Here is a 25,581-nt window from a genome sequence, read left to right on the forward strand (position 1 = left end):
TCTCTGTCGTCCCCTTCTCCTCCTGCCCCCAATCCCTCCCAGCATCAGAGTCTTTTCCAATGAGTCAACTCTTCGCATGTAGTGGCCAAAGTACTGACTGGAGTTTCAGCTTTAGCATCATTCTTTCCAAAGAAATCCCAGGGCTGATCTCCTTTAGAATGGACTGGTTGGATCTCCTTGCAGTCCAAGGGACTCTCAAGAGTCTTAATTGCTTTGAAATGTAATTTCATGTCTGTTCCTATGACCACAATTTTGGACCTGCCTGCTTTCTTCTCTATGGTCCTGTAGATGAACAAAGGTCTCTGGTCCTCAGAAGACCTTATTCAGTACATTAGTATGTTTGTAAGTGTTCAGATGAGCTGTTTGATTTCCCTACTGTTACATGTTTACAAATTCAGCTTAATACCCCTTGAACTGCAATAAAATGCTTTTACTTTTCTGTACATTATTAAGAATGATATTAAGGTGGTTGTGTTTGTTTTCTAGGACCAGCAACACAGTAGTCCTTTCCCATAAGAAGCACCTGCCGGTTACTCAGGTTGTGATGAGAGACACAGGGCAACCACATTCTGAAGCGGCTTATTCACTGGGTCCTCTGCTCTGCTCGGGGGACAGTAAGTAGTGGCAAGAGGAACTGCCTTGATCCCTGCTAATGTATTTCAGTGTTTTATGAGAAATCTAGCTGCCTGGGTTCATAGAATCACTGTCTATACTGATAATATGTACTTCATTAGGAATGTATTAACCTATAAAATAAGTATATATTGCTAATATAATTGAAAAAAAATACTACCTCTGGATTATACATTTTTATATAGCATTTAGGGCTTCCCATGTGGCACTAGCGGTAAAAATCTCACCTGCCAATGCAGGAGACATGGGTTCAATCCTTGGGTTGGAAAGATCCTCTGGAAAAGGGTATGACAACCCACTCCAGTACTCTTGCCTGGCGAATTTTAATCCTGTGGGCAGAGGGGCCTGGTGGCCTAAAGTCCATAGGGTTGCAAACAGTTGGACATGATTGAAGTGACGTAGTACGCAGGCACACATACAGCCTTTACATCATACTCTGCTGAAACACTCATGGAATTATTTGAAATATCATGTAACTTGTTCAGCAAACATCTAATATGTATCTACTAAGTATAAGACATTTTGCTGAAGGCTGAGATGCCTGAAATTAGTAAAATAATGAGAAAATGAGAGGACAGAATCCATCAAGTATCAGTTCAATCCAGTTGCTCAGTCATGTCTGACTCTTTGCGACCAAAGCACGCCAGGCCTCCCTGTCCATCATCAACTCCCAGAGTTTACCCAAATTCATGTCCATTGAGACGGTGATGCCATCCAACCATCTCATCCTCTGTCGTCCCCTTCTCCTCCTTCCCTCAATCTTTCCCAGTGTCAGGGTCTTTTCCAATGAGTCAACTCTTTGCATGAGGTGGCCAAAGTACTGGAGTTTCAGCTTTAACATCAGTCTTTCCAAAGAAATCCCAGGACTGATCTCCTTTAGGATGGACTGGTTGGATCTCCCTGCAGTCCAAAGGACTCTCAAGAGTCTTCTCCAACACCACAGTTCAAAAGCATCAATTCTTTGGTGCTCAGCTTTCTTCACAGTCCAACTTTCACATCCATACATGACCACTGGAAAAACCATAGCCTTGACTAGATGGACCTTTGTTGGCAAAGTAATGTCTCTGCTTTTGAATATGCTATCTAGGTTGGTCATAACTTTCCTTCCAAGGAGTAAGTGTCTTTTAATTTCATGGCTGCCATCACCATCTACAGTGATTTTGGAGCCCCCAAAAATAAAGTTTGCCATTGTTTCCAGTGTTTCCCCATCTATTTGCCATGAAGTGATGGGACCAGATGCCATGATCTTTGTTTTCTGAATGTTGAGCTTTAAGCCAGCTTTTTCACTCTCCTCTTTCACTTTCATCATGAGGCTTTAGTTCCTCTTCACTCTCTGCCATAAGGGTGGTGTCATCTGCATATCTGAGGTTATTGATATTTCTCCTGGCAATCTTGATTCCACCTTGTGCTTCTTCCAGCCCAGCATTTCTCATGATGTACTTTGCATATAAGTTAAATAAGCAGGGTGACAATATACATCCTTGACGTACTCCTTTTCCTATTTGGAACCCATCTGTTGTTCCATGTCCAGTTCTAACTGTTGCTTCCTTACCTGTTTATAGGTTTCTCAAGAGGCAGGTCAGGTGGTCTGGTATTCCCATTTCTTTCAGAATTTTCCACAGTTTACTGTGATCCACACAGTCAAAGGCTTTGACATAGTCAATAAAGTAGAAATAGATGTTTTTCTGGAACTCTCTTGCTTTTTAGATGACCCAGCAGATGTTGACAATTTGATCTCTGATTCCCATCTATGCATTAATGCCTTTTGGTAGTTCTGAATATTTACACTAGAAGCCTTGATGCTCTTAATTCCACGTACCTCTCCAACTGCAACTTAATTTCTTTCATATCCTTTACTGCCCCCAAATAACTGAAATAAAATAAGAGTTCTATCTTTAATTTCCCTAATTCTAGTCTCCCTTGAATATAAGACAGATATTGTCCTTCATCACTCCTCAGAAACTGAGGTCACCAATGAGAACTCGACATTGCTAAGTCCAACTCTTATTCTCTGATAAATATCTGAATTGACCTGTCAGCAACTTTGGAATTCTCCCATGATTCTCTCTTCTTTTAGTCACTTTCTTTACTTGGTGGCCAGCATACCACAAAATTCTGGTTTTTCTTCCCTTCTCTCCCTAACCTTTCTTCATCTTACCAGTGGGATAATCTTGGGGTTCCCCAAGGCTCTATTCTCTGCCTTCTTTCCTGTCTATTCTCCACTGGTGGTCTTTTCCCATCATCTCATGGCTTTAAATACTGCACAGACAGGATTCATGAAGCAGTTATCTCAAGACTCTGAAAAGCAAACAGTAATAGGGAACAGAAAGCAGAATTCACCATGTACTTTCCTCCAATATCTCTTAGCCATGGGATTACAAATGGAGAGAGTTCCAGGAGAAGTCTTCTAGTCCTGATTGGAGAAGGGGACAAGGGGCTTCAGTCAGTGAGTACAGGAATCTCATCCCTCTCCCCTTTATCTCTGTTTTCTGAGGTTCCAGTTCCCAGGAAATCCCATGGCAACAATGGCAGAAACTGCCTCAAGAGCATGCAAGAGCCAGAGCTCTGAAAAAGAAATCTTCTACTCTGGATAGGACAGCCCTGACTCCCAAACAGTGGCAGACTCACATTACTTTTGTTTTCTTTCTCTGTTCACCCATCACTTGGCAATGGATATAGGTACAGGAACAGAAGTAAATAGGAAAGCACAATAAAACAGGCTAAATAGAGCCCTAGTTTTCTGGCTGTGTGCATGAAGAGAGAGCCCAGGGAACTGGAAAGTATTGAAAGAGCACAGAGAGGAAAGAGTTCATGAAAGTGATGTTAAAACTTGCTTATGAAGTCCTGGGTTTACCCCCGAGCTACACATGCCTCAAACTGGTCCTAACTATGGGCCAAGAAATTGAGAATGAGCGAAGAAGCTACCACCCAGCACTCAGACTGGCTACTGTGTGGTGCAAAGGTGAGGCAGATCTGAAAAGTACTGCAAAAACTTTGAAAACTGGACTGCCATAGGAGCCACGGACCACAGAGGGAAGGTTGAAATGTGTGGGCAGATCATAACCAGGCCAACAGGGCTGAAAAATAAAAATATCAACTTACTCCTTGAATTTAAACAAAGCTCCCAGTTTGTTAACATAATATTGTAAATATCTAGAAAATAATCCAAAATTACTTAACATACAAAGAACCGGAAAAACTGAAGTTTGCATAAGAAAATGTAATCAATAGATAACCAATAACACAGAGGTTAAAATTAACTGATAAAGACATTAAAACAACTATTACACAAAAACTGTAAGGAATAATAATAAATGCTTTTGAAACAAATAGAAAAAGAGAATGTTTCAACAAAGAAATAGGCTATATAAAGGAGAGCTAAAAGGAAACTTTAGAACTGAGAAGTATAGCAATGGAACTAAAAGATGCACTGGATGGGCTAAGCAGAAAACTTGAGATGAAACAGCCAGAGGCCTTGAAGATAGATAAATAGAAATTATCCAGTCTAAGCAAGAAAAAGAAAAAAAGACTGAAAAAAATGAATAGGGTCTCAGGGATCTGTGGGTTAATAATAAAAATATATATAATATTCATGTAAGTGAATTTCCAGAAGAAGAGAGGAAAAGTGTTGGTCCTGAAAAAATATTTGAAAACATAATGGCTGAAAACTTTCCAAGTTTGGCAAAAGAGAAACTGGGAAGTTGAATGAATCTGAAACAGGATAAACTCAAAGAAATTCACATCTAGATATATATTGAAAGCAAACTAATGAAAACTAAAGACAATGAGAAGAATTTTTTGAAAGTAGCCAGAGAGAATAATAATGTGTTGCCTATAGGAAAACACCAATTCAAATGACAGTAAGTTTCTCATCAGAAATATGGAGGCCAGAAAGAAATGGAAAAATATTTCTATTTTGAAAGTATTGTCAGTTGAGAATTCTGTGTTCAGCAAAAATATCCTTTAGGAATGAAGGTAAAAGTTTTAAATATCTCCAGTGAAAGCTCAACATTCAGAAAACGAAGATCATGGCATTTGGTCCCATTACTTCATGGGAAATATATGGGGAAACAGTGGAAACAGTGTCAGACTTTATTTTGGGGGGCTCCAAAATCACTGCAGGTGGTGACTGCAGCCATGAAATTAAAAGACGCTTACTCCTTGGAAGGAAAGTTATGACCAACCTAGATAGCATATTCAAAAGCAGAGACATTACTTTGCCAGCAAAGGTCTGGCTAGTCAAGGCTATGGTTTTTCTTGTGGTCATGTATGGATGTGAGAGTTGGACTGTGAAGAAAGCTGAGCGCCAAAAAATTGATGCTTTTGAACTGTAGTGTTGCAGAAGACTCTTGAGAGTCCCTTGGACTGCAAGGAGATCCAACCAGTCCATTCTAAAGGAGATCAGCCCTGGGATTTCTTTGGAAGGAATGATGCTAAAGCTGAAACTCCAGTACTTTGGCCACCTCATGCAAAGAGTTGACTCATTGGAAAAGACCCTGATGCTGGGAGGGATTGGGGGCAGGAGGAGAAGGGGGCGACAGAGGATGAGATGGCTGGATGGCATCACTGACTCGATGGATGTGAGTCTGAGTGAACTCCGGGAGTTGGTGATGGACAGGGAGGCCTGGCATGCTGCGATTCATGGGATCACAAAGAGCTGGACATGACTGAGCAACTGAATGAAAGAAAACTAAAAGCATTCATCGCCAGAAAGAATCCTTTAAAGGAATTTCTAAAGGAAGGTTCTTAGAAAGAAAATAGTATCAGAAGGAAATTTGGAACTTCAGGGATAAAACAATCAGCATCAGAAATGGTAAATACCTGGGTAATTTAATAAGTTATTTTCCTATTGAGTTATTTTAAATGTATCTGAGGACTGAAAGCACAACTCTATTTCACAGGGATTTTATTTTATGTAGATGTAATACAAGTAGCGCAACATCAACAGGAGTAGATAAGGGTCAAAATTGTTTCCAGGGTTTTTATAAATCACTTAAAGTGGTTAAAATATAGATTTTAAGCAGACTAAGAAAGTAAGTATATATATTTTAATCCCTAAAAGAACCAATTAAGAATCTGCTACAGGCAAATACAAATAGAATACTAAAAGTATTTAAATAATCCAAAAGAAGGCAGAAAGGGGGAAACAAAAGAATGAAAATTAGGACAAATAAGAAAAAATAATGAAATGAAGAACTAACATATCAACATTTGTATTTAATGTAAGTGGTCTAAATAAACTCATAAAAGACACTGTTATGACTCAACTGTATACTGTCTATAAGAAGTTCAAATCAAATATAATGACATAATAAAAGAAAATAGATATACTACACAAACACTGGAGTTTCTAAATTAAAATTTTTACTTGAAAGCAAAGTAAATTAATAGATATAAAAAAAGAACTAGAAGGCCTAAGAATCTTAAATATGTGTGCAAATAACTGAGCTTCAAATACATAAAGCAAAATTTGACAGGATGGAAAGGAGAGATAGAGACATGCATAATTATAATTAGAATCTAATACTCCTTTGTCATTAATATATGGAACTAATAGAGGGAAAATTAGCAAGGATATGGAAGGCCTGAATGACACCAGAGTCCAACTGACATTTATAGAATACTCTACCAACAGTAAAATGCACATTCTTTTCAAATGCACATGAATCTTTAATCCAAAAACAGCATATTCTTCTGTGTCATAAAACAAACCTTCAGTTCAGTTCAGTTTAGTCGCTCAGTTGTGTCTGACTCTTTGCGACCCCATGAATCTCAGCACGCCAGGCCTACCTGTCCATCACCATCTCCCGGAGTTCACTCAAACTCACATCCATCGAGTTGCTGATGCCATCCAGCCATCTCATCCTCTGGAGTTCACTCAAACTCACATCCATCAAGTCACTGATGCCATCCAGCCATCTCATCCTCTGTTGTCCCATTGTCCTCCTGCCCCCAATCCCTCCCAGCATCAGGGTCTTTTCCAATGAGTCAACTCTTCGCATGAGGTGGCCAAAGTACTGGAGTTTCAGCTTTAGCATCATTCCTTCCAAAGAAATCCCAGGGCTGATCTCCTTTAGAATGGACTGGTTGGATCTCCTTGCAGTTCAAGGGACTCTCAAGAGTCTTCTCCAACACCACAGTTCAAAAGCATCAATTCTTTGGTGCTCAGCTTTCTTCATAGTCCAACTCTCTCATCCATATATGACCACTGGAAAAACCATAGCCTCGAGTAGACGGACCTTTGTTGGCAAAGTAATGTCTCTGCTTTTGAATATGCTATCTAGGTTGGTCATAACTTTTCTTCCAAGGAGCAAGCGTCTTTTAATTTCATGGCTGCAGTCACCATCTGCAGTGATTTTGGAGCCCAAAGAAATAAAGTCTGACACTGTTTCCACTGTTTCCCCATCTATTTCCCATGAAGTGATGGGACCAGATGCCATGATCTAATTTAAATCATACAAAATGCATTCACTAGTACAATCAAATTAAATTAGAAATAAATAAAAAATAAGAAAATCTCCAAACACTTAGAAATTAAACTTCAGATCCTTAAATAATACCCAAGTCAAGGGCAAGGTCTCAATAGATCTGATAATATATTTTGAACCGAATGAAAATTAAAATACAGACTATCAAAATTTGTAGTATTAAATTTTGTGATAGCAGTGGTCAGCGGGATGTTTGTAGCAATAAGTACTTATATTATGAAATAAAAAAGATCTCAGTTCAATAATGTAAGCTTTCACCCAAAGAAACTAGAAAGAGGAGAAAAATAAGCCTTAAACCTAAAACAAGCAGAAAGAATAGAAAGACAAGAATAGAAATCAATTAAATTAAAAGAATATACACTGATCTATAAAAATTAAAAGTGATTCTTCTTATACTCTTTAAAAATACTAATAAAATAGTTAAGCCTCTAACAAAACTATCCAAGAAATGATAAACGTTACCAATATGGAAATTGAGTGTTGGGAAAACACTGCAGACAGCACTGACATCAAGAGTATAAAAGAGTACACTACAAACAATTGTACAAGTATTAAATCTATTATACAGATGAAGTGGACCAGTTCTTTGAAAACCATTAACAACCAAAACCACAATGAAATATGAGACAACTGGAATAGACCTAATAGTATTAATGGAATTGAATTTGTAATTAAAAACTTTCAAAAAAATCCAGACCAAACTTGATTCACTGATGAATTCTACCCAAGAAATAATATCATATCTATAAAATCTCTTTCAGAAAGTAGAAGAGGAAATTCTTTCCAACATTTAAAGCAGAATATTGTTCTGATATTGAAACTAGACAAAGACAGTAAAAAAAAAGTATAACAACTAACAACATTATTACTAACACAGATGCAAAAAATACTGACAAAACATTAACAAATAACCCAGGGATATATATATTTTTAAATGCACCATCACCAACTGCAGTTTATCCAGGATGCAAGGCTGATTCAGTATTTGGAAGTTGATTAATGTAATCTACCATGTTAACATGGTTAAAGGAAGAAAAATCATGCCAGATGCTTTTTCTGTATCAATTAATAAGAACATTGTAATTTAAATTACTAAAATAACAGATTAAAAATTATGATTTATATCATAATAGCATTTACAATGAAGTTCTTAGCAAACTAGGTGTAAAAGAAAATTCTTCAGCCTAATAAGACAGCATCTATTACAAAAGTATCATAATTACTGGTAAAAAACTGAATGCTTTTCCCCTCAGGATGCGAACAAGATTAGGATATCCAATCTCACCACTTTTATTCAACAATATTTATCATTGTCTTAGCCAGGGCAATAATGTAAGAAAGAAAATAAGTGCTTAAAGACTGGAAAGCAAGAAAGAAAACTCTATTTGCATATGTACACTTGGTTGGTTTGTTGGTTGTTTAGTCACTAAGTTGTATCCAACTCTTCTATGATTCCATGAACTGTAGCCTGCCAGTTTCCTCTGTCTATGGGATGTTCCCAGAGAAGGCAATGGCACCCCACTCCAGTACTCTTGCCTGGAAAATCCCATGGACGGAGAAGCCTGGTGGGCTGCAGTCCATGGGGGTCGCTAAAAGTTGGACACGAGTGAGCGATTTCACTTTCACTTTTTACTTTCATGCATTGGAGAAGGAAATGGCAACCCACTCCAGTGTTCTTGCCTGGAGAATCCCAGGGATGGGGGAGCCTGGTGGGCTGCTGTCTATGGGGTCGCACAGAGTCGGACATGACTGAAGTGACTTAGCAGCAGCAGCAGCAGCATGGGATGTTCCAGGCAAGCATACTGGAATGGGTTGCCATTTCCTTCTCTAGGGGATCTTCCCATCTCAGTGATTGAACCCACATATTCTGCATTACAAGCAGATTCTTTGCCACTGAGCCACCAGGGAAGCCTACATATATGATTGTCTACATAGAAAATCTCAAGGAATGTACTACCCAAAACAGAAAAAAAACCTTATTAGGTCTTATAAGTGAGCTCAACAAGATCTCAAGATGCAATGTCAACAACAGACAGATCAGTTATATATGCTAGCAATGTAAACTGGAAACCAAAATCTATAAGAGAATATCATTTTCAGTATCTCCTAAGAACATATAATGCTCAAGTGTATGTTTAAGAAAAACATGTATAAAATCTGTAAACCAAATAAATGACTAAATACTTAAGAATCAAAAAATCTGAATAAAGGAAGAGATATACTCTGCTCGTGGATTGGAAGACTCAACATAAGAAAGATGTCAGTTCCCCCCAAGCTGAACACACTCTTCACCAAAGAGGACATAAAATGGCAAATAAGTACATGAGATGCCCAACATCATTATCTACTAGGGAAGGGAAATTAAAACCACAATGAAATACTACTTTACATCAATTTGAATTGCTAAGATAAAAAAAATATGTATACTAACAATGTAAAATGCTGGTAAAGATATAAAACAACTGTATCTGTTACACACTGATCATGGGAATTAAAAATGGTATGATCACTCTGGAAAACTGTTTGGCAGTAACTTATAAACATATACTTACCATATGACCCAGGAATCATGCTTCTGGGAATTTACCCTAGAGAAATAAAAACATATGCTCACACAAAAACTTTTCACAAATGTTTGTTCTTGTGGTTGTGCTCAGTTGCCCAGTCATGTCTGCCTCTTTGCAACTCCGTGGACTATATAGCCCAACACCAGGCTCTTCTGTCCATGGAACTTTCCAGGCAAGAATACTGGAGTGGGCTGCCGTTTCCTACTCCAAGGGATCTTCCTGACCCAGGAATCAAACCTATGTCTCCTGCATTGGCATGCAGATTCTTTACCACTATGCCATGCAAATTTTTAGAGTAGTTCTATTTGTAATTGACCAAATTTGGAAACAACTTTAGTGTTCTTAAATATGGATAAATAAACTATGGCACATTCATGTGATAGAATAACTACAGAGCAGTAAAAAAAGACTAGGTGTTGACATGCAACATCTCAAATGAATCTCAAAGGCTTTATGTTATTGCATACTGCTTGACTCCATTTATATGTTATTTGGGAAAGGTAAAACTGTAATACAGAGACTAGTTCATGACTGCCAGGCTGAAGGGTGGGCAGAGGGTGTGACTATAAAGAAATAGCAAGAGAGAGTTTTTTGGGGGTGATGGACTGTTCTTTATTCTGATTTTGATGATGGTTACACAAATCCATGCATGTGTTAAAATTCATATAACTGTAAAAGTCTGTAAACTTTATATAACTGTAAAACCCTAAAAAGTCAATTTTACTCTATAATAATTTAGTTAAAAAAAGAGAACAACAACAACAAAAAAAAACCCAGGCCTTTTTCAAAGTGATTATCCATCCACTCACTTGCAGCCGTGTCCATATTCTTAATCCTCAAAAGAATCACTATTTAGACATTCATCTCATGGCCACATGTTCAGAAGAACTCCCATAAGAAGGCTTGTATGGATAAATAATGCGTTGAATGGATAAATAATGCATCAAATGGTAAAAATTCTAGAAATATAAAAGGCAATTGTTATTTGTTGTATTTTACTGCTATTGTCATTGTCTTTTTTTTTTTCTTTTTGTAAACAGATTCATTTTGGAATTCAGCTTCCTTCAATACTGAGACTTCATACCTTCATTTCCCCACGTTCCGAGGAGAGCTTAGTGCTGACGTGTCTTTCTTTTTTAAGACCACAGCCTCTTCAGGGGTGTTTTTAGAGAACCTGGGAATCACAGACTTCATCAGGCTAGAGCTGCGAGGTGAGTTGTCCACCCTGCACAAAGCCACTGGGGTACTCAGTAATTAACAATAACCTTGGTGGTAACCTAACTCCTAATACACTGACATGCTTCCTTTGTCAATTATATTTTTTCTTAAATACTAAGTGGAAAGTGAAACAGTAATTTCCGAAACACACAACAGTCTGTACAGTTCCTTGTTGTCTTAATTCTATGTGCAAAAAGGGTATTAAACCAAACTGGTCAAATAACTTCTTACTAAATCACAACATTATGTGATTTAATTGACTAAACACATTGTTTATATATATGTAGACAAAACTTAATGTCTTGCTTTCTGAAATTTACCTAGTGCTTTTAAAACTTCATAAAGGTTTAAATCACCTTTAAATAAAATCATTTCTATGTATAAAGTCAGATAAAATATTAGTTTTGCTTCTGTAGGTAAATATCTCTATTGCTTAGGGCTTAGCAGGATGAACAGTAAACTCTGGGGAGAAATACATTAAAATCAGCTTCACCTTCCTTTTTTCAGGATACAGGTTTATTCTCCACCCCAACCCCTCCCCAACCAACTCAGACTGACATCTGTCTGCATCCCTTGTGTGTCTTCTTTCATAAGGAGCACGTCATGGTGGTTTTTTCAGATCTACTCAAGACTGAATTTTCCCTCCTGTGAATGAACTCGGGCATCTCTCATATTTTTATTTCCAGCCCCAACAGAAGTAACCTTTTCCTTTGATGTGGGGAATGGGCCCTGTGAGGTCACAGTGCAGTCTCCCACTGCCTTCAATGACAATCGGTGGCACCACGTGAAGGCAGACCGGAACGTTAAAGAAGCGTCCCTTCAAGTGGGCCAGCACCCTCGCAAGACCCGACCTGCCCCAGCTGATGGGCATGCCCGCTTGCAGCTCAACAGCCAGCTTTTCGTGGGTGAGTGCCGCTGGCGGCTTCTAACTGTACTGTGCTCTGAGTGCAAAGACACACCAAGAGGAGATCGCAGCTACAACCGTAGTGATGATAACAGCTGCCACGACTACTATAGGCACTGGTGGGAGAAGGAGATACTGCATAAAATCCTCTTTAACTCTCTCCTCCCACTGTGTCCATAAGTTCGTTCTCTACGTCTGCGTCTCCATTCTTTCCCTCAGATAGGTTCATCAACACTATTTTTCTAGATTCAATACATATACATTAATATACGATACTTGTTTGAGCCCAGCCTGGTACTCTGTGATTCTGTGATTACCTAGAGAGGTGGGATGAGGGGTGGGAGGGAGTCTCAAGAGCAAGGGGAGATATATATATGTGTGTGTATATATATACACACACACACATACATGAGTGAAGTGAGTGAGTGAAGTCACTCAGTCGTGTCCAACTCTTTGCGACCCCATGGACTGTAGCCTAACCAGGTTCCTCTATCCATGGGATTTTTCCAGGCAAGAATACTGGAGTAGGTTGCCATTTCCTTCTCCAGGAGATCTTCCTGACCCAGGGATTGAACCCAGGTCTCCCGCATTGTAGGCAGACACTTTACCATCTGAGCCACCAGGGAAGATATATGTATATATATATAATTATGCCTGATTCACACTGTTGTTCAGCAGAAATCAACACAACGTTCTAAAGAAATTATCCTCCAATTAAAAGGTAAATTAAAAAGAAAGTGTTATGAACTGAAAAGGAACTTTGAGACTGAAAATGCAGGCAACTCCATAAAGTACAGTTCTGATGTTAGCTCTGGGTAAATTACATCCAGGGGATGATGAGCCAGAGGCATTCACAGTGGCATCTTGTGCCATGGAAAGGGATCCTGGGGGAATCTGAAGGGGCAAAGCTAAAAATAGAATCTGACTACCAGTGAGAGGACGCATGGCCCAGTCCTAGGATTTTTCTGCCCCCATGGAGATCTCATGATCACCTGCATCAGCAAAAGACACTTCCAGTTTTCATATCAGGTGAAGGCAAGGGTAAAGGTTGGTAGGGAAATATCTGGCTGGGATGCTTTCCTTGTGAGTAGGCTAAAGATCAGTCATCCAAAAACAGGGGGGCGGGGTGGGGTTGCAGGGCTAAGATGGAGCCAATAAAGAAAAAAGAGTCAGTGAGGTTCAGCCACACAGACACTGTGTACCAAGAACTCATTTAATATGAGTATCTCTGCCATAGATTATGTGACTCAATGGCTCAGTCATGCCCGATTCTTTACAACCCCATGGACTGTAACCCACCATGCTCCTCTGTCCATGGGATTCTCCAGGCAAGAATACTGGAGTGGGTTGCCATTTTCTACTCCAAGGGATCTTTCTGACCCAGAAACTGAACTCACATCTCTTGCATTTTCTGCAATGACAAGTGGATTCTTTACCACTGGGCCACAGATTATTATACCCAATTTACAGATGAGATCATGGAGGGTCAGAGAGATCAAGGGACTTGATCACAGAAACCCAACTGGAAGGGAAATCCAAACCCCTGTTGGACTGATTCCTAGGCTTGCACTCAATATCATAGATGATTTATGTTTGTTTCAGTTAACTCTGTTTATTTAAAAAATTAGCATTTTTCTATCCATTTCTCTCATTTCACTTTTTAGTGAAGTTAGAGAATCAGACTTGTAATTGGGACAAAATCCTCCAGTGTCCCCCCAAAATCAGACGGTTGGAGGCCAGTCCGACAGAAGCAGCCTCAGGTGACTCTGCACGGCAGTATTTAATCCAGCCCAGTGCCCGGTTCCTCTCCACCCTGCTCCCTCTCTGCTGCTCTCATTGCAAGCTTCATGTTTAGAACCAGAGTGGACTCATTATTCTGCTGTCCCTTCTTTAAAGATAAACACTCTGGGTAGTGGAAGTCTTCCCTCTAATTTACTTGCTTAGTCTTTATTATTGTTTGTTTTTCCCAAAGGGAGGAATAAGTTTTGCTACATTGCTTTTTAGACAACTCTATTCTAATTTGGAAACTAAGCAGATTAACGAAGTAGCTCTCACTTGGTCTGATCTCACGTATTTTAAAGTAAATAAGGACACAGTCCAATTAAAAATTGATGTAAATCACAAATTAGCACAGAGTCTGCTTTGCCAGAAGTTACCTACTACAATGTTCAGGAACGGATGCTATTGAATGAATTTGTGTGTGTGTGTGAGAGTGTGTGGTGTAGCCCATAGCACCATTAAACTCAGCTTCAAGCACATTAGTTCTCACTGAGTCGAGGAGGCTTCCCTGAAAGTTATCAAATTGTGAATCAAACTAAACAGTTCTATTTTCTGATTCAAATTCTGAGGATTAATTAACAGAACTTCTAGGAACAAAGTTTGAATGGAAACCTACCTAGAGCTAGTATTTCCATTATGGCAATGTTTCTAAATCCTGAGGTGTTAGTTGAAAATTCAGTGAATCAGGATCTTTGGGAATAAATCCAAAATCTGTTTTTAGCAGGCACTTCAGATGACTCCTGTGCTCCCATATTTATTATGTTCACATGATAAATGATATAAAAATAAGGAGATATATATTATTTGGTTGATGTTATACCACCTAACCTCAGAGCTTCCAGGATGGAGTGTGAAAGGCCTGAGGTCCTAGATTTTGGTTTTACCTCTTCTGCCTTCTCCTTCTTTGGTCTCTTCTCAGTTCTTTTTCACAGCTTTATTATTCAGAGCTCATCTAAGTAAGAATTAGCATTATATAACACACACAATATATATAGGGTTGGCCAAAAAGTTCATTTGGCTTTTTCTATAAGATGTTACAATAAATCTTAAATGAACTTTTTGGTCAATTGAATACATAAATTTGTAATACATCTATTATACAAAAATTTTAATATATATAAAATACATGTACAAATTTATGTACCACACATTTGTAATAAATATTACATTGCAAAGATTTTTAACTATATAATCTTTATTATACATGTCACTGTTTATAAATTTAAACTTTAAAAGGATCAGTGGTCTTCATTTTGTCCTTTAAGAGAGGAACAAATGTAAAAATGTAAGTCTTTCTAAATTATTTAAAATAAATATTACCAAGTTCACCTTAAAAAATATTTTTATTAATGCTTTTAACTCAGTGCCATTTGATGATTCTTAACATTTGATCACAGACTATGTTTTCAGAATTGTATTTGTTCATAAAACTTTGAACGATGACTTTTTTGTCATTATCTATATGGGGCTTCCCTGGTGGCTCAGAGGTAAAGAATCTACCTGCAATTCATGGGGTGCAGGAGATCCAAGTTTGATGCCTGGATCAGGAAGATCCCCTGAAGGAGAGCATGGCAACCCATGCCAGTGTTCTTGCCTGGAGAATCCCATGGACATGGATAGAGGAGCCTGGTGGGCTACAGTCCACAGGGTCGCAGAGTCAGACCTGATGACTGAGCAAAGACCAGAGATACGGCCTCAGTTCAGCTGAAGGTGAAATCTTGAATAAGACACAGAGGAATGCGTTTGCATTTGCAGTGTTTCCCTTGTAGGTGGAACCGCAAGCCGACAGAGAGGCTTCCTGGGGTGCATTCGGTCTCTGCGATTGAACGGGCTGGCCCTGGATCTGGAAGAAAGAGCCATGATGACCCCAGGAGTGGAGCCAGGGTGTCCAGGACACTGCAGCACATACGGCCATCTGTGTCACAATGGAGGGAGGTGTAGAGAAAAGCGCAGAGGGATCACATGTGACTGCACCGTCTCTGCATATGACGGGCCATTCTGCGAGAACGGTGAGTGTGCCCAAGGAACAGGGAAAGGCTGGAGCACGAGAAGTCCATGAAGATGCCTCTGGTATTTGACTCTGTAATGAAAAGATAAGGCAGTTCTCTGTGATTAGCTGAAATAGAATTGTTTCTATCCCAAATGCCTCCATTTCCCTTGGGAGGAGGTAAGCTTGTATTCTTAACAAGGCTATGACTACTTCTAGTAGATCAGAGGGGCATCAGTGAGGTCTCCTTGAGGAAAGCAGTAAACTTTAACGTGCATTTACACTGGACATTTAATTTTGCATTTTTGAGGCAATAATAAAATACTGTTACTCAATTCTGGGTTATGGGATATGGAGGGATTATCTCTTTACTTAAGCTTTATTATTTTTCATCTTAATTTTTTTAAATTAAAAAACAGCAAAGGAGGAGGTCCCTGGTGGCCTAGTGGTTAGGATTTGATGCTTTCACTGCTATGGCCCGGGTCCAATCTCTGATCAGGGAACTGAGATACTGCAAGCCATGTGTCACAGCCAAAATAAAAACATATAATACTAAACTAAAAAATACCCAGCAGAGCATGACATTATTATTTTTCCCTTTTGACATATTTGAGGATTAGAAATATTCTTTGCATATATAGAAATATACACAATAAGACATGTGCACTTACATATTGCTAATGCAACCAAAATTGCTTGCCATTCCAGACATTTCTGCCTATTTTGGAGCTGGCTCCTCGGTGATCTACAATTTTCAGGAACATTACAATGACACCTTTAGCAAGAACTCCAGCTCCTTCGCAGCTTTATTTCATGAGGATCTGACATTGACAGGAGAAATGGCCACACTGAGCTTCCGGACCACAGGGACACCCAGCTTACTGCTCTATGTGAGCTCATTCTATGAGGAATACCTTTCAGTTATCCTTGCCCCAAACGGTGAGTGTCTTTACTTTAAGAACAAGAAGACTGACTTGGGTGGTGTCCATGTCCTGGCTATTGTAGATAGTGCTGCTGTGAACATTGGGATACACATATCTTTTTGAATTATGGTCCATCAACAGAGGAATGGATAAAGAAGATGCAGAGCAGATATGCACAAAAAATTACTCAACCATAAAAAGCAACAAAATTGGGTCATTTGTAGAGGTGTGGCTGGACCTAGAGAGTGTCATACAGAGTGAAGTAAGTCAGAAAGAGAAAAACAAATACTGTACATTAATGCATATATGTGGAATCTAGAAAAGCATATAGATAATACTATTTGCAAATAGAGACACAAATGCAGAGAACAATTGCATGGTTACCAAGAGGGAAAGGGTGGGGGTGGGAAAAACTGGGAGGTTGAAATTGACTTATATACACGGTTGATACTATGTATAAGATAGAACTAATGAGAATATACTGTATAATATGGCAGTGGGGTGAGGGAGTCTTGCCTTCTGAAATTAAATAATTAGTTTCACTGTACGGATATGCAGCAACACAAGAGATGACTCTACACATGGACATCACCAGACAGTCAATACCAAAATCAGATTGACTATATTCTTTGTAGCCAAAGATGGAGAAGCTCTAGACAGTCAGAAAAAACAAGACCAGGACCTGACTGTGGCTCAGACCATGAACTCCTTATTGCCAAATTCAGACTTAAATTGAAAAACATAGGGAAAACCATTAGGTCATTAAGGCATGACCTAAATCAAATCCCTTATGAGTATACAGTGGAAGTGAAAAATAGATGCAAGGGATTAGATCTGATAGACAGAGTGCCTGAAGAACTATGGATGAAGGTTCATAACATTGTGCAGGAGGTGGTGATCAAAACCATCTTCAAAAAAAAAGAAATGCAAAAAGGCAAAATGGTTGTCTGAGGAAGCCTTACAAATAGGTGAGAAAAGAAGAGAAGTGAAAGGCAAAGGAGAAAAGGAAAGATATACTCATCTGAATGCAGAGTTCCAAAGAATAGCAAGGAGAGAGCAGAAATCTCTTCTAAGTGAACAATGCAAAGAAATAGAGGAAAACAATAGAATGGGAAAGACTAGAGACCTCTTCAAGAAAATTATAGATACTAAGGGAACATTTCATGCAAAGATGGGCACAATAAAAGACAGAAATGGTAGGGACCTATCAGAAGCAGAAGAGATTAAGAAGAGTTGGCAAGGATACACAGAAGAACTATACAAAAAAGATCTTAATGACCCAGAAAACCATGATGTGATCACTCACCTAGAGCCAGAAATCCCACTCACCTAGAGCCAGAATGCGAAGTCAAGTGGGCCTTAGAAAGCCTCACTATGAACAAAGTTAGTGGAGGTGATGAAATTCCAGCTGACTTATTTCAAGTCCTAAAAGATGATGCTATTAAAATGCTGCACTCAGTATGCCAGAAAATTTGGAAAACTCAGCAGTGGCCACAGGACTGGAAAAGGTCAGTTTTCATTCCAATCCTAAAGAAAGGCAATGCCAAAGAATGTTCAGACTACCACACAATTGCACTTCTTTCATGTTCTAGCAAAGTCATGCTCAAAATTCTTCAAGTGAGATTTTAGCAGCACCTGAACCATGAACTTCCAGATGTTCAAGCTGGATTTAGAAAAGGCAGAGCAACCAGAGGTCAAATTGCCAATATCCACTGGAACATGAAAAAGCAAGAAGGTTCCAGAAAAACATCTACTTTTGCTTCATTGACTACACTAAAGCCTTTGTCTATGTGGATCACAACAAACTGTGGAAAATTCTTAAACAGATGGGAATGCCAGACCACTTTACCTGACTCCTGAGAAATTTGTATGCTATTCAAGAAGCAACAGTTAGAACTGGACATGGAACAATGGACTGGTTCAAAATTGGGCAAAGGAGTATATCAAGGCTGTATATTGTCACTCTGCTTGTTTCACTTATATGCAAAGTACATCATGTGAAATGCTGGGCTGGATGAAGCACAAACTGGAATCAAGATTTCTGGAAGAAATATCAATAACCTCAGGTATGCATATGACCATCCTTATGGCAGAAAGTGAAGAGGAACTAAAGGGCTTCTTGATGAAAGTTAAAGAGGAGAGTGAAAAAGCTGGCTTAAAACTCAACAATCAAAAAAGGAAGATCATGGCATCCAGTCCCATCATGTCATGGCAAATAAATGGGGAAACAGTGGAAACAGTGACAGACTTTATTTTCCTGGGCTCCAAAATCACTGCAGATGGTGACTACAGCCATGAAATTAAAAGACGCTTGCTCCTTGGAAGAAAAGCTTTGACAAACCTAGACAGCATATTAAAAAGCAGAGACATTACTTTGTTGACAAAGGTCAGTATTGTCAAAGCTATGGTTTTTCAGTAGTCATGTATGGATGTGAGAGTTGGACCATGAAGAAGGCTGAGTGCCAAAGAATTGATGTTTTTGAACTGTGGTGTTCAAGAAGACTTCAGAATCCTTGTGGCAGCAAAGAGATCAAACCAGTCAATCCTAAAAGAAATCAACCCTGAATATTCATTGGAAGGACTGATTCTGAAGCTGACGTTCCAATACTTTGGCCACCTGGTGTGAAGAGCTGACTCATTGGAAATGACCCCGGTGCTGGGAAAGATTGAGGGCAAGAGGAGAAGGGGATGACAGAGGATGAGATGATTAGATGGCATCACCAACTCAATGGACATGAGTTTAAGCAAACTCCAGATACAGTGAAGGACAGGGAAGCCTGGTGTGCTGCTGTCCATGGGGGTCACAAAGAGTGACTGAACAACAACAACATATGTGAGAATTGTATAATAAAGAAGGCTGACAGCCAAAGAATTGATGTTTTCATACTGTGGTGCTGGAGAAAACTCTTGAGGGTCCCTTGGACAGAAAAGAGATCAAACCAGTCAGTCCTAAAGAAAATCAACCCTGACTATTCATTGAAAAGACTGATGCTGAAACTGAAGCTCTAATACTTTGGCCACCTGATGCAAAGAGCTGACTCATTGGAAAAGACACTGATGCTGGGAAAAATTGGAAGCAGGTGGAGGAGGGGATGACAGAGTATGAGATGGTTGGATGGCATCACCTATTCACTGGACCTGAGTTTGAGCAAACTCCGAGAGATGGTGATGGATAGGGAAGCCTGGCGTGCTGCAGTCTGTGGTGTCAGAGTGCCAGACACGATTGAGAGACTGAACAGCAACAACACTGTTCATTCTGAAAGACGGTATCTCATTTTATATATAGAAAATATTTCCTCCTCCTTGGAAATGAAATCATGAAGTGTATTAAATCATATCAAACCCAATTTCCTTGAGCATCAGATAAATGTGATTGTTCTTTACCCATCAGTGGTTGGGAAGTCAGTCATGCCCTGTTGCCTGCGTGCGTGCTAAGTTACTTCAGTCATGTCCGACTCTGTGACCCTGTGGATTCCAGCCCTCCAGGCTTCTCTGTCCCTGGGATTCTCCAGGCAAGAATACTGGAGTGGGTTGCCATGCCCTCCTCCAGAGGATTTTCCTAACCCAGGGATCGAACAAGAGTCTCTCATTTCTCCTGCTTTGGCAGGCGGGTTCTTTACCACTTACACCAGCTGGGAAACCCCCATGCCCTATCCACGTGTAAAGAAAAGTAGAATGAGTGTTCCCTAACCCATGGTCACCAGGAAAAGTGCAGAACTAACACTCTCCCATTAGAGAACAAAACTAACCTTTAACCCTTTCTCATGGAGAATAAAGGGAGAAACTTCTGGAAAAGATTTCTACAATCACTGACTAATAGAATCTATTATAGGTGATAGCATAGTTATGGGTGGAGAGTGCATCTGTGAAGAAGAGCAGTGTGTGGATTGGGCAATTTGAATATTGTAGCAAATCACTCACTTTTCTCTTTTTGCTATTTCTTGATTATGGTAGAAACATTAGAAAATATTTCTGGTTGTGCAAAAAAAATAATGTAAATGTCAGTGATACATTAAAATGCATTAAAGTAAGTCACATTAAAAGAAGTTATGCTTGTAGAAACTGAAAGTTAATACAAAATTGCTTGAGGTTTTACCATTTAATAATACGAATACCACATGAATAATTAACTTCAAGCCTCACTTGGTGTTTTCATATGCTTAACTTGGACTTTTTCCTCTGGTTCAGGAAAATGGAAGAACTTGGAAAAACTGTTTGGTCTTGACTTTTAAGACTGTGTAATTGGATTCTGAATTTGGCCCCAGAACAGCACATAAATAATTGCTAGTCTGGGAAAAATGACTGTATGCACTCAAGTAAAGGCTCCATAGATTCAAACTGTATTAATTTTTTTTAATGTGTGTTAGGACCTGCATTGCCAGTTTTTGTAAAGTTCTATTTTAGTTAAAATGTCATTTTTCTCTTCTTTAGGAAGTTTGCAGATCAGGTATAAACTAGACAGACACCGAGAACCTGATGTTTTTAACTTTGGTTTTAAAAACCTGGCTGATGGGCAGCTTCACCATGTGAGGATTAACAGAGAAGCAGCAGTGATGTTTGTAGAGGTAAGGTCGTAAATTCAACAACAGCAACAGTAATCAAAATCATGATGCTCAGAACGTATAACTTAAAGCCAAAATTCGATAAATCCTAATAAAAGAAATACACATTCGGTACTGTCCTTCCATAAGTCTAGGATAGGAAATGTAGTCAAGATGTTTTATTTCATTTAGCAATGTTAGTTTATCAAGAGACTGTCAAAAGTTTTTATTAATATTTGACCTTTTAAAATACCATGCTCTCCTCACTGGTTTCACTTTATTTGATTGGGAAATATTGCCTAGTTTTTAATAGGGACTACTGGAGATATTCCAATGGGAACCTATTCCCATTGGATTACAAAAGAACAAATGCTACTGAAATTTAAACACACAGTAAAAAGCAAGATATTGCTTAAAGTAGAACTACATTTTGAAAAACAGTGGAGTCTTTAAATTATGCATTGTCGCTGGGTTTTGAAGAGTAATCTTTTATATTGAATCTGTATGAATAATACATTTTTTTCTGTTCATGTTATAAATTTCCTCTAAATAAGTAAAAACTTTGAGGTTCAAAGTAGCTCTTGCATCTCTTTTGAGCACTGTACCAATTATGATACTTAAATCATGAAGACAAATGTAGGGGAAAAGGATGGGGTGGAGTGGAATTTGAGGTGCTATAGAAGTTGTTTATAAAATATGAACATATGGATTATTTTTTATCATTTTTCTTGGTTTTCCTTTGATTCCCATCCTTTTATCAAAATTGCTTGCCATTTTGATGTTTACATCTTGTGGAACATTTAATAGGTTAACCAGAATGCAAGGAGACAAGTCATCCTGTCTTCAGGGACAGAATTCAATGCTGTCAAGTCCCTTATGTTGGGGACAGTTTTAGGTAAGTGGAAGAAAGAGGGCCCCTCTCCCCCTACCACCCTATGATTGAGATCAGAAGTGTTAAGTTGCAAATATGGGAAGCATTCATCATGCTGAAAGAAGCTCCTTGACATATTCATGATTTCCCAGTGAGTGACAATCAAGGTAGAAGCTTGCACTCTTGTCTGAGTGCACATATAATCACGACTAAGTGCTGCTTGTGAGTTAAACAGGAGCGTTCCTTGAAAACTGCCTCCACACTTACCCTCTCACTTAGCAATCAAGCATAATGAAACTTTGCATTTTTCTAACAATTCAGGAAAGACAAAATCAAAGCAGATAGCAAGTTCACAAACTCTTTAGTAATCAGGGGTCAAATGCAGAAATCATTTTAATGATAAATCTAGACTTAGCCTTAAGAAAAAGCTACTCTTAGCAAACAAATAAGATTAGAGCTGTGACCTGGGCCCTGCCTTGCCTGTGGGCTGAGGTGAAATGTTTTCATTACTCTCAGCTACTCTTGGAAAATCACACTCTAAATATCCCACAGACGTCCTGTCCTTTATGGCTGCTAGTTATTCTCCATAAAACTGCCAAAGTAAAAGCATACTTTACTGTTTAAATGTCAAAACCCTGATCTCTTTTTTCCCCCTTTTCACTGAGAATTACATTGAAATAAAAACAAATATTGAAAGGTATTTCTTTTCTTTTTGATTATTTATAAACTATATTATTTATTGATATTTAAATGTTATCTAGGGGAAATTCTCCATGGCACATTTATTATTCCTTCTCTAGTACTTGTTATTCATATAATTTTGTTTTGTCCTAAATAATCGATGGAAACTTACTAGGTGTTCAGTCATTTATGCATTGATTCTTTTGGTCATTTCTTCTACGCTACATATATATATAGTACATCACAAACTTGAGAATGTTAGAGAAGGCACATGAATGGATGTTCCAAAATATGTCGAGAAGCATAGTAACTATTAAAACTATCACATCTTTCAAACAGATGGACAATAAAACGATGACTTCTAATTTTTCAGACAGAGGAAATGTTATGAATCCTAGTGCTTTCCAAGGGTGCTCTTGTAAATGGTAATAACAAAAGTGTAAGTTTTAGATACTACAGCCTAACTGTTAAAAAGCCCAGCTGTTAAGAAGGGTAAGAAGAAGGGTAAGAATATAGTTTTAGCTTGGTATGGTAAATAACAACTTCATGCTGAAGTGGTGATGGTCCTGCACTGTAATCATCCCTTAAAGATGGATATAGAATCTGTCTGGCCTTGATAATGTATTTGGTAGACAGGCAGCTTGTGCTGGATATCTTTTCCTGTGGTTCATTGTTCTTCACACTCCCCACATGTGGGATAGTGGTGCTGTAATTAACACAGAAATAAAAATGAAAATATTTGCTTCTCATTGAATGCTGGGAGATGTTTATACTTATCATAGCCTATTGTAGAGGTGAGTATTCCACTCTCTAATGTGTCATTTGGATGTTTACCAGGCACTTCTGACATCTCTGTTTTCATGATATTAGTAGATTTTTTATTCTGTTTAAATAGTGGCATAATTTTAAAAGAATGGGAAAGCAAACAAAAACAACCCCCCCCCAAAAAAGAGTTGGAAAAACAATTCAAAAGAATAACTGCTTTCTCAACTTTCACCCATGAGAATGAGAATATATGTTTAAATAGAGATTATGAAATTCCTAAAAGCTCAAAGACCACCTTGAGTTTTAGAGAACAGGGAGATAAAACCCTCTCTTTGGTTGTCAGCCTAACATAATTATTTTTAATATTCAAATGGAGAACAATTTGCTCCCTTTTTATCTGATTTTGAGCTCTACTCTCTGGCCCTATTGATCTTTGGTTTGAGAAAAGTAAGTAATCGATCACCTAAAATGTTTGCAAGGGGCTTCACTGGCAGCTCAGTTGGTAAAGACTCTGCCTGCATTGTGAGAAACCTCGGTTGGATCCCTGGGTCGGGAAAATCCCCTGCAGAAAGGAATGCCTACCCACTCCAGTATTCTTGCCTGGAGAATTCCATGGACAGAGGAGCCTGGCTATAGTATTGGAGTCACAGAGTCAGACACAACTGAGCAACTAACACTTTCACTTTCAAAGGATGTGCAAGCCTCATAGCTGCATTTCTGTCAAGTGGGTGCAAGCTGTGGGTGGAATAATTGTCCTGTCTGCACCTAGATCTGATCCCTCCGCTGCTGTAGAGGAGAAGTCTGTGTGCACTCTTTTCCCAGCCCAAAGGACAGATATGGTCAAAACAAACACATCACACACAACTCCATGCCCTCAGTGACTACAGCATCCAACAGGAGAAATGAGGCATGTTCAGAGATGCCCATGTCCCCACGTAGAAAGTTGCCATCAGTAGGTATGAAATTGACAAAGGAGTATTCTAAAGGCAAATTAGGTTCAAATGTCTGATCTATAAAGAAATAGGCAATAGATTATGGAAATCAACTTAATTACTAAACTGTATTATATGAAAAGGTTCATTTTAATTAAAAAGTAGAATAGGTTTTGTTATATGAATTTTTATTTTCCTGTGATTTAATATATAGAGAACAGTAGCATGGAATTGAAGGTGTTAATGTTTTTATTCAAGGATGATATATTCAAATGCATCTCTCTCAGGCCATAAAAATTAAAGTTGAAACTCAGCAATGAAGTTTATAGCCTGAAGCAATTGAATCTAATAAAATTATAAATATTCATTTCATCTGTACCTAGAGGTATGTATCTTGATCAAAGGCTAATAAAACTTTTCATGTTTTGGATAACTTTATCTTTGGATGGCTTCTGTTCTTCTACCACTCTCAATATCAGTTACTGAGAATAAGACTACAGTTTTGTATTTGGATTTGGCAAGTAGGTAAAAATTCACTTCGCTAACATAGTAAAATAGACCAACAGATTGGTTAATAAGGAACTATTAAATTCTCTGGAAAGTTGTCCCAAACTATGATGAGATATCTAGTACTTATTTTTTTTGTGTGGAGGTATTTTTACAATCTTGTAGAGGAGAAAGTCATTCCAAACATGTTTAAAAAAATCAGGAATTATTAAATTAAAGAGTTTAAAATTACAGCATGAGATTTAATAACATCTATAAAGAAAAATATAAATAAGGTTAAGGGACCAAAAACAATAAAGTGGTCAAAATTTTGTAATACAAAATAATAATTAAAATTCTCTAACACAAGATAATAAAATGTCTTTAACATACATAATTCTCAAAATCATTAAGATTCTGTTTAACGCAAAAGTATATAGCTATTAAAGACAATATAAAACTATATTTATTTCCATGTACAACATTGACATTAAGTAAAAGAAGCAACGTAGAAAGCCCTACATAGAGTCTGACCTCAGTATTTCTTGTTAGCTATTTTGGCTCATGGATTTATCCATTCTGAAATGTTTGGTGGTTCCTAGTATGTGCCTGTATTTCACTGGACATTTTGAATGCCTCATAGCAAAACACATACTGTACCTGCCCTCAAAGCACTTGTGATATAATACAAAATATAAACAATAAAATAGTGTTTAAAGATTAACTAATCTAGTTAGTTATTATTATTGTTTTCCCTAGTGAGTTTTGAAAAACGCTTTGAAAGTGACTTCTGATTAACAGTCCCT

At 38.3% G+C, this 25,581-nt stretch overlaps 1 protein-coding gene across 2 annotated transcripts in view; it reads left to right on the forward strand.

The window, feature by feature from the left end:
• LOC102404051 (contactin-associated protein-like 3) overlaps positions 1-25,581 on the forward strand; it is a 237,881-nt gene that overhangs the window by 191,406 nt on the left and 20,894 nt on the right. For both annotated transcript variants that reach the window (XM_006069491.4, XM_006069492.4), the window contains exons 15-21: positions 487-614; positions 10,729-10,899; positions 11,593-11,811; positions 15,359-15,598; positions 16,285-16,515; positions 20,931-21,064; positions 21,848-21,935. In XM_006069491.4, the coding sequence (XP_006069553.3) occupies positions 487-614; positions 10,729-10,899; positions 11,593-11,811; positions 15,359-15,598; positions 16,285-16,515; positions 20,931-21,064; positions 21,848-21,935 (1,211 nt within the window). The remainder of the gene's footprint in view (positions 1-486; positions 615-10,728; positions 10,900-11,592; positions 11,812-15,358; positions 15,599-16,284; positions 16,516-20,930; positions 21,065-21,847; positions 21,936-25,581) is intronic.

This window comes from Bubalus bubalis, chromosome 3 (genome assembly GCF_019923935.1).
Source record: "Bubalus bubalis isolate 160015118507 breed Murrah chromosome 3, NDDB_SH_1, whole genome shotgun sequence".
NCBI lineage: Eukaryota > Metazoa > Chordata > Mammalia > Artiodactyla > Bovidae > Bubalus > Bubalus bubalis.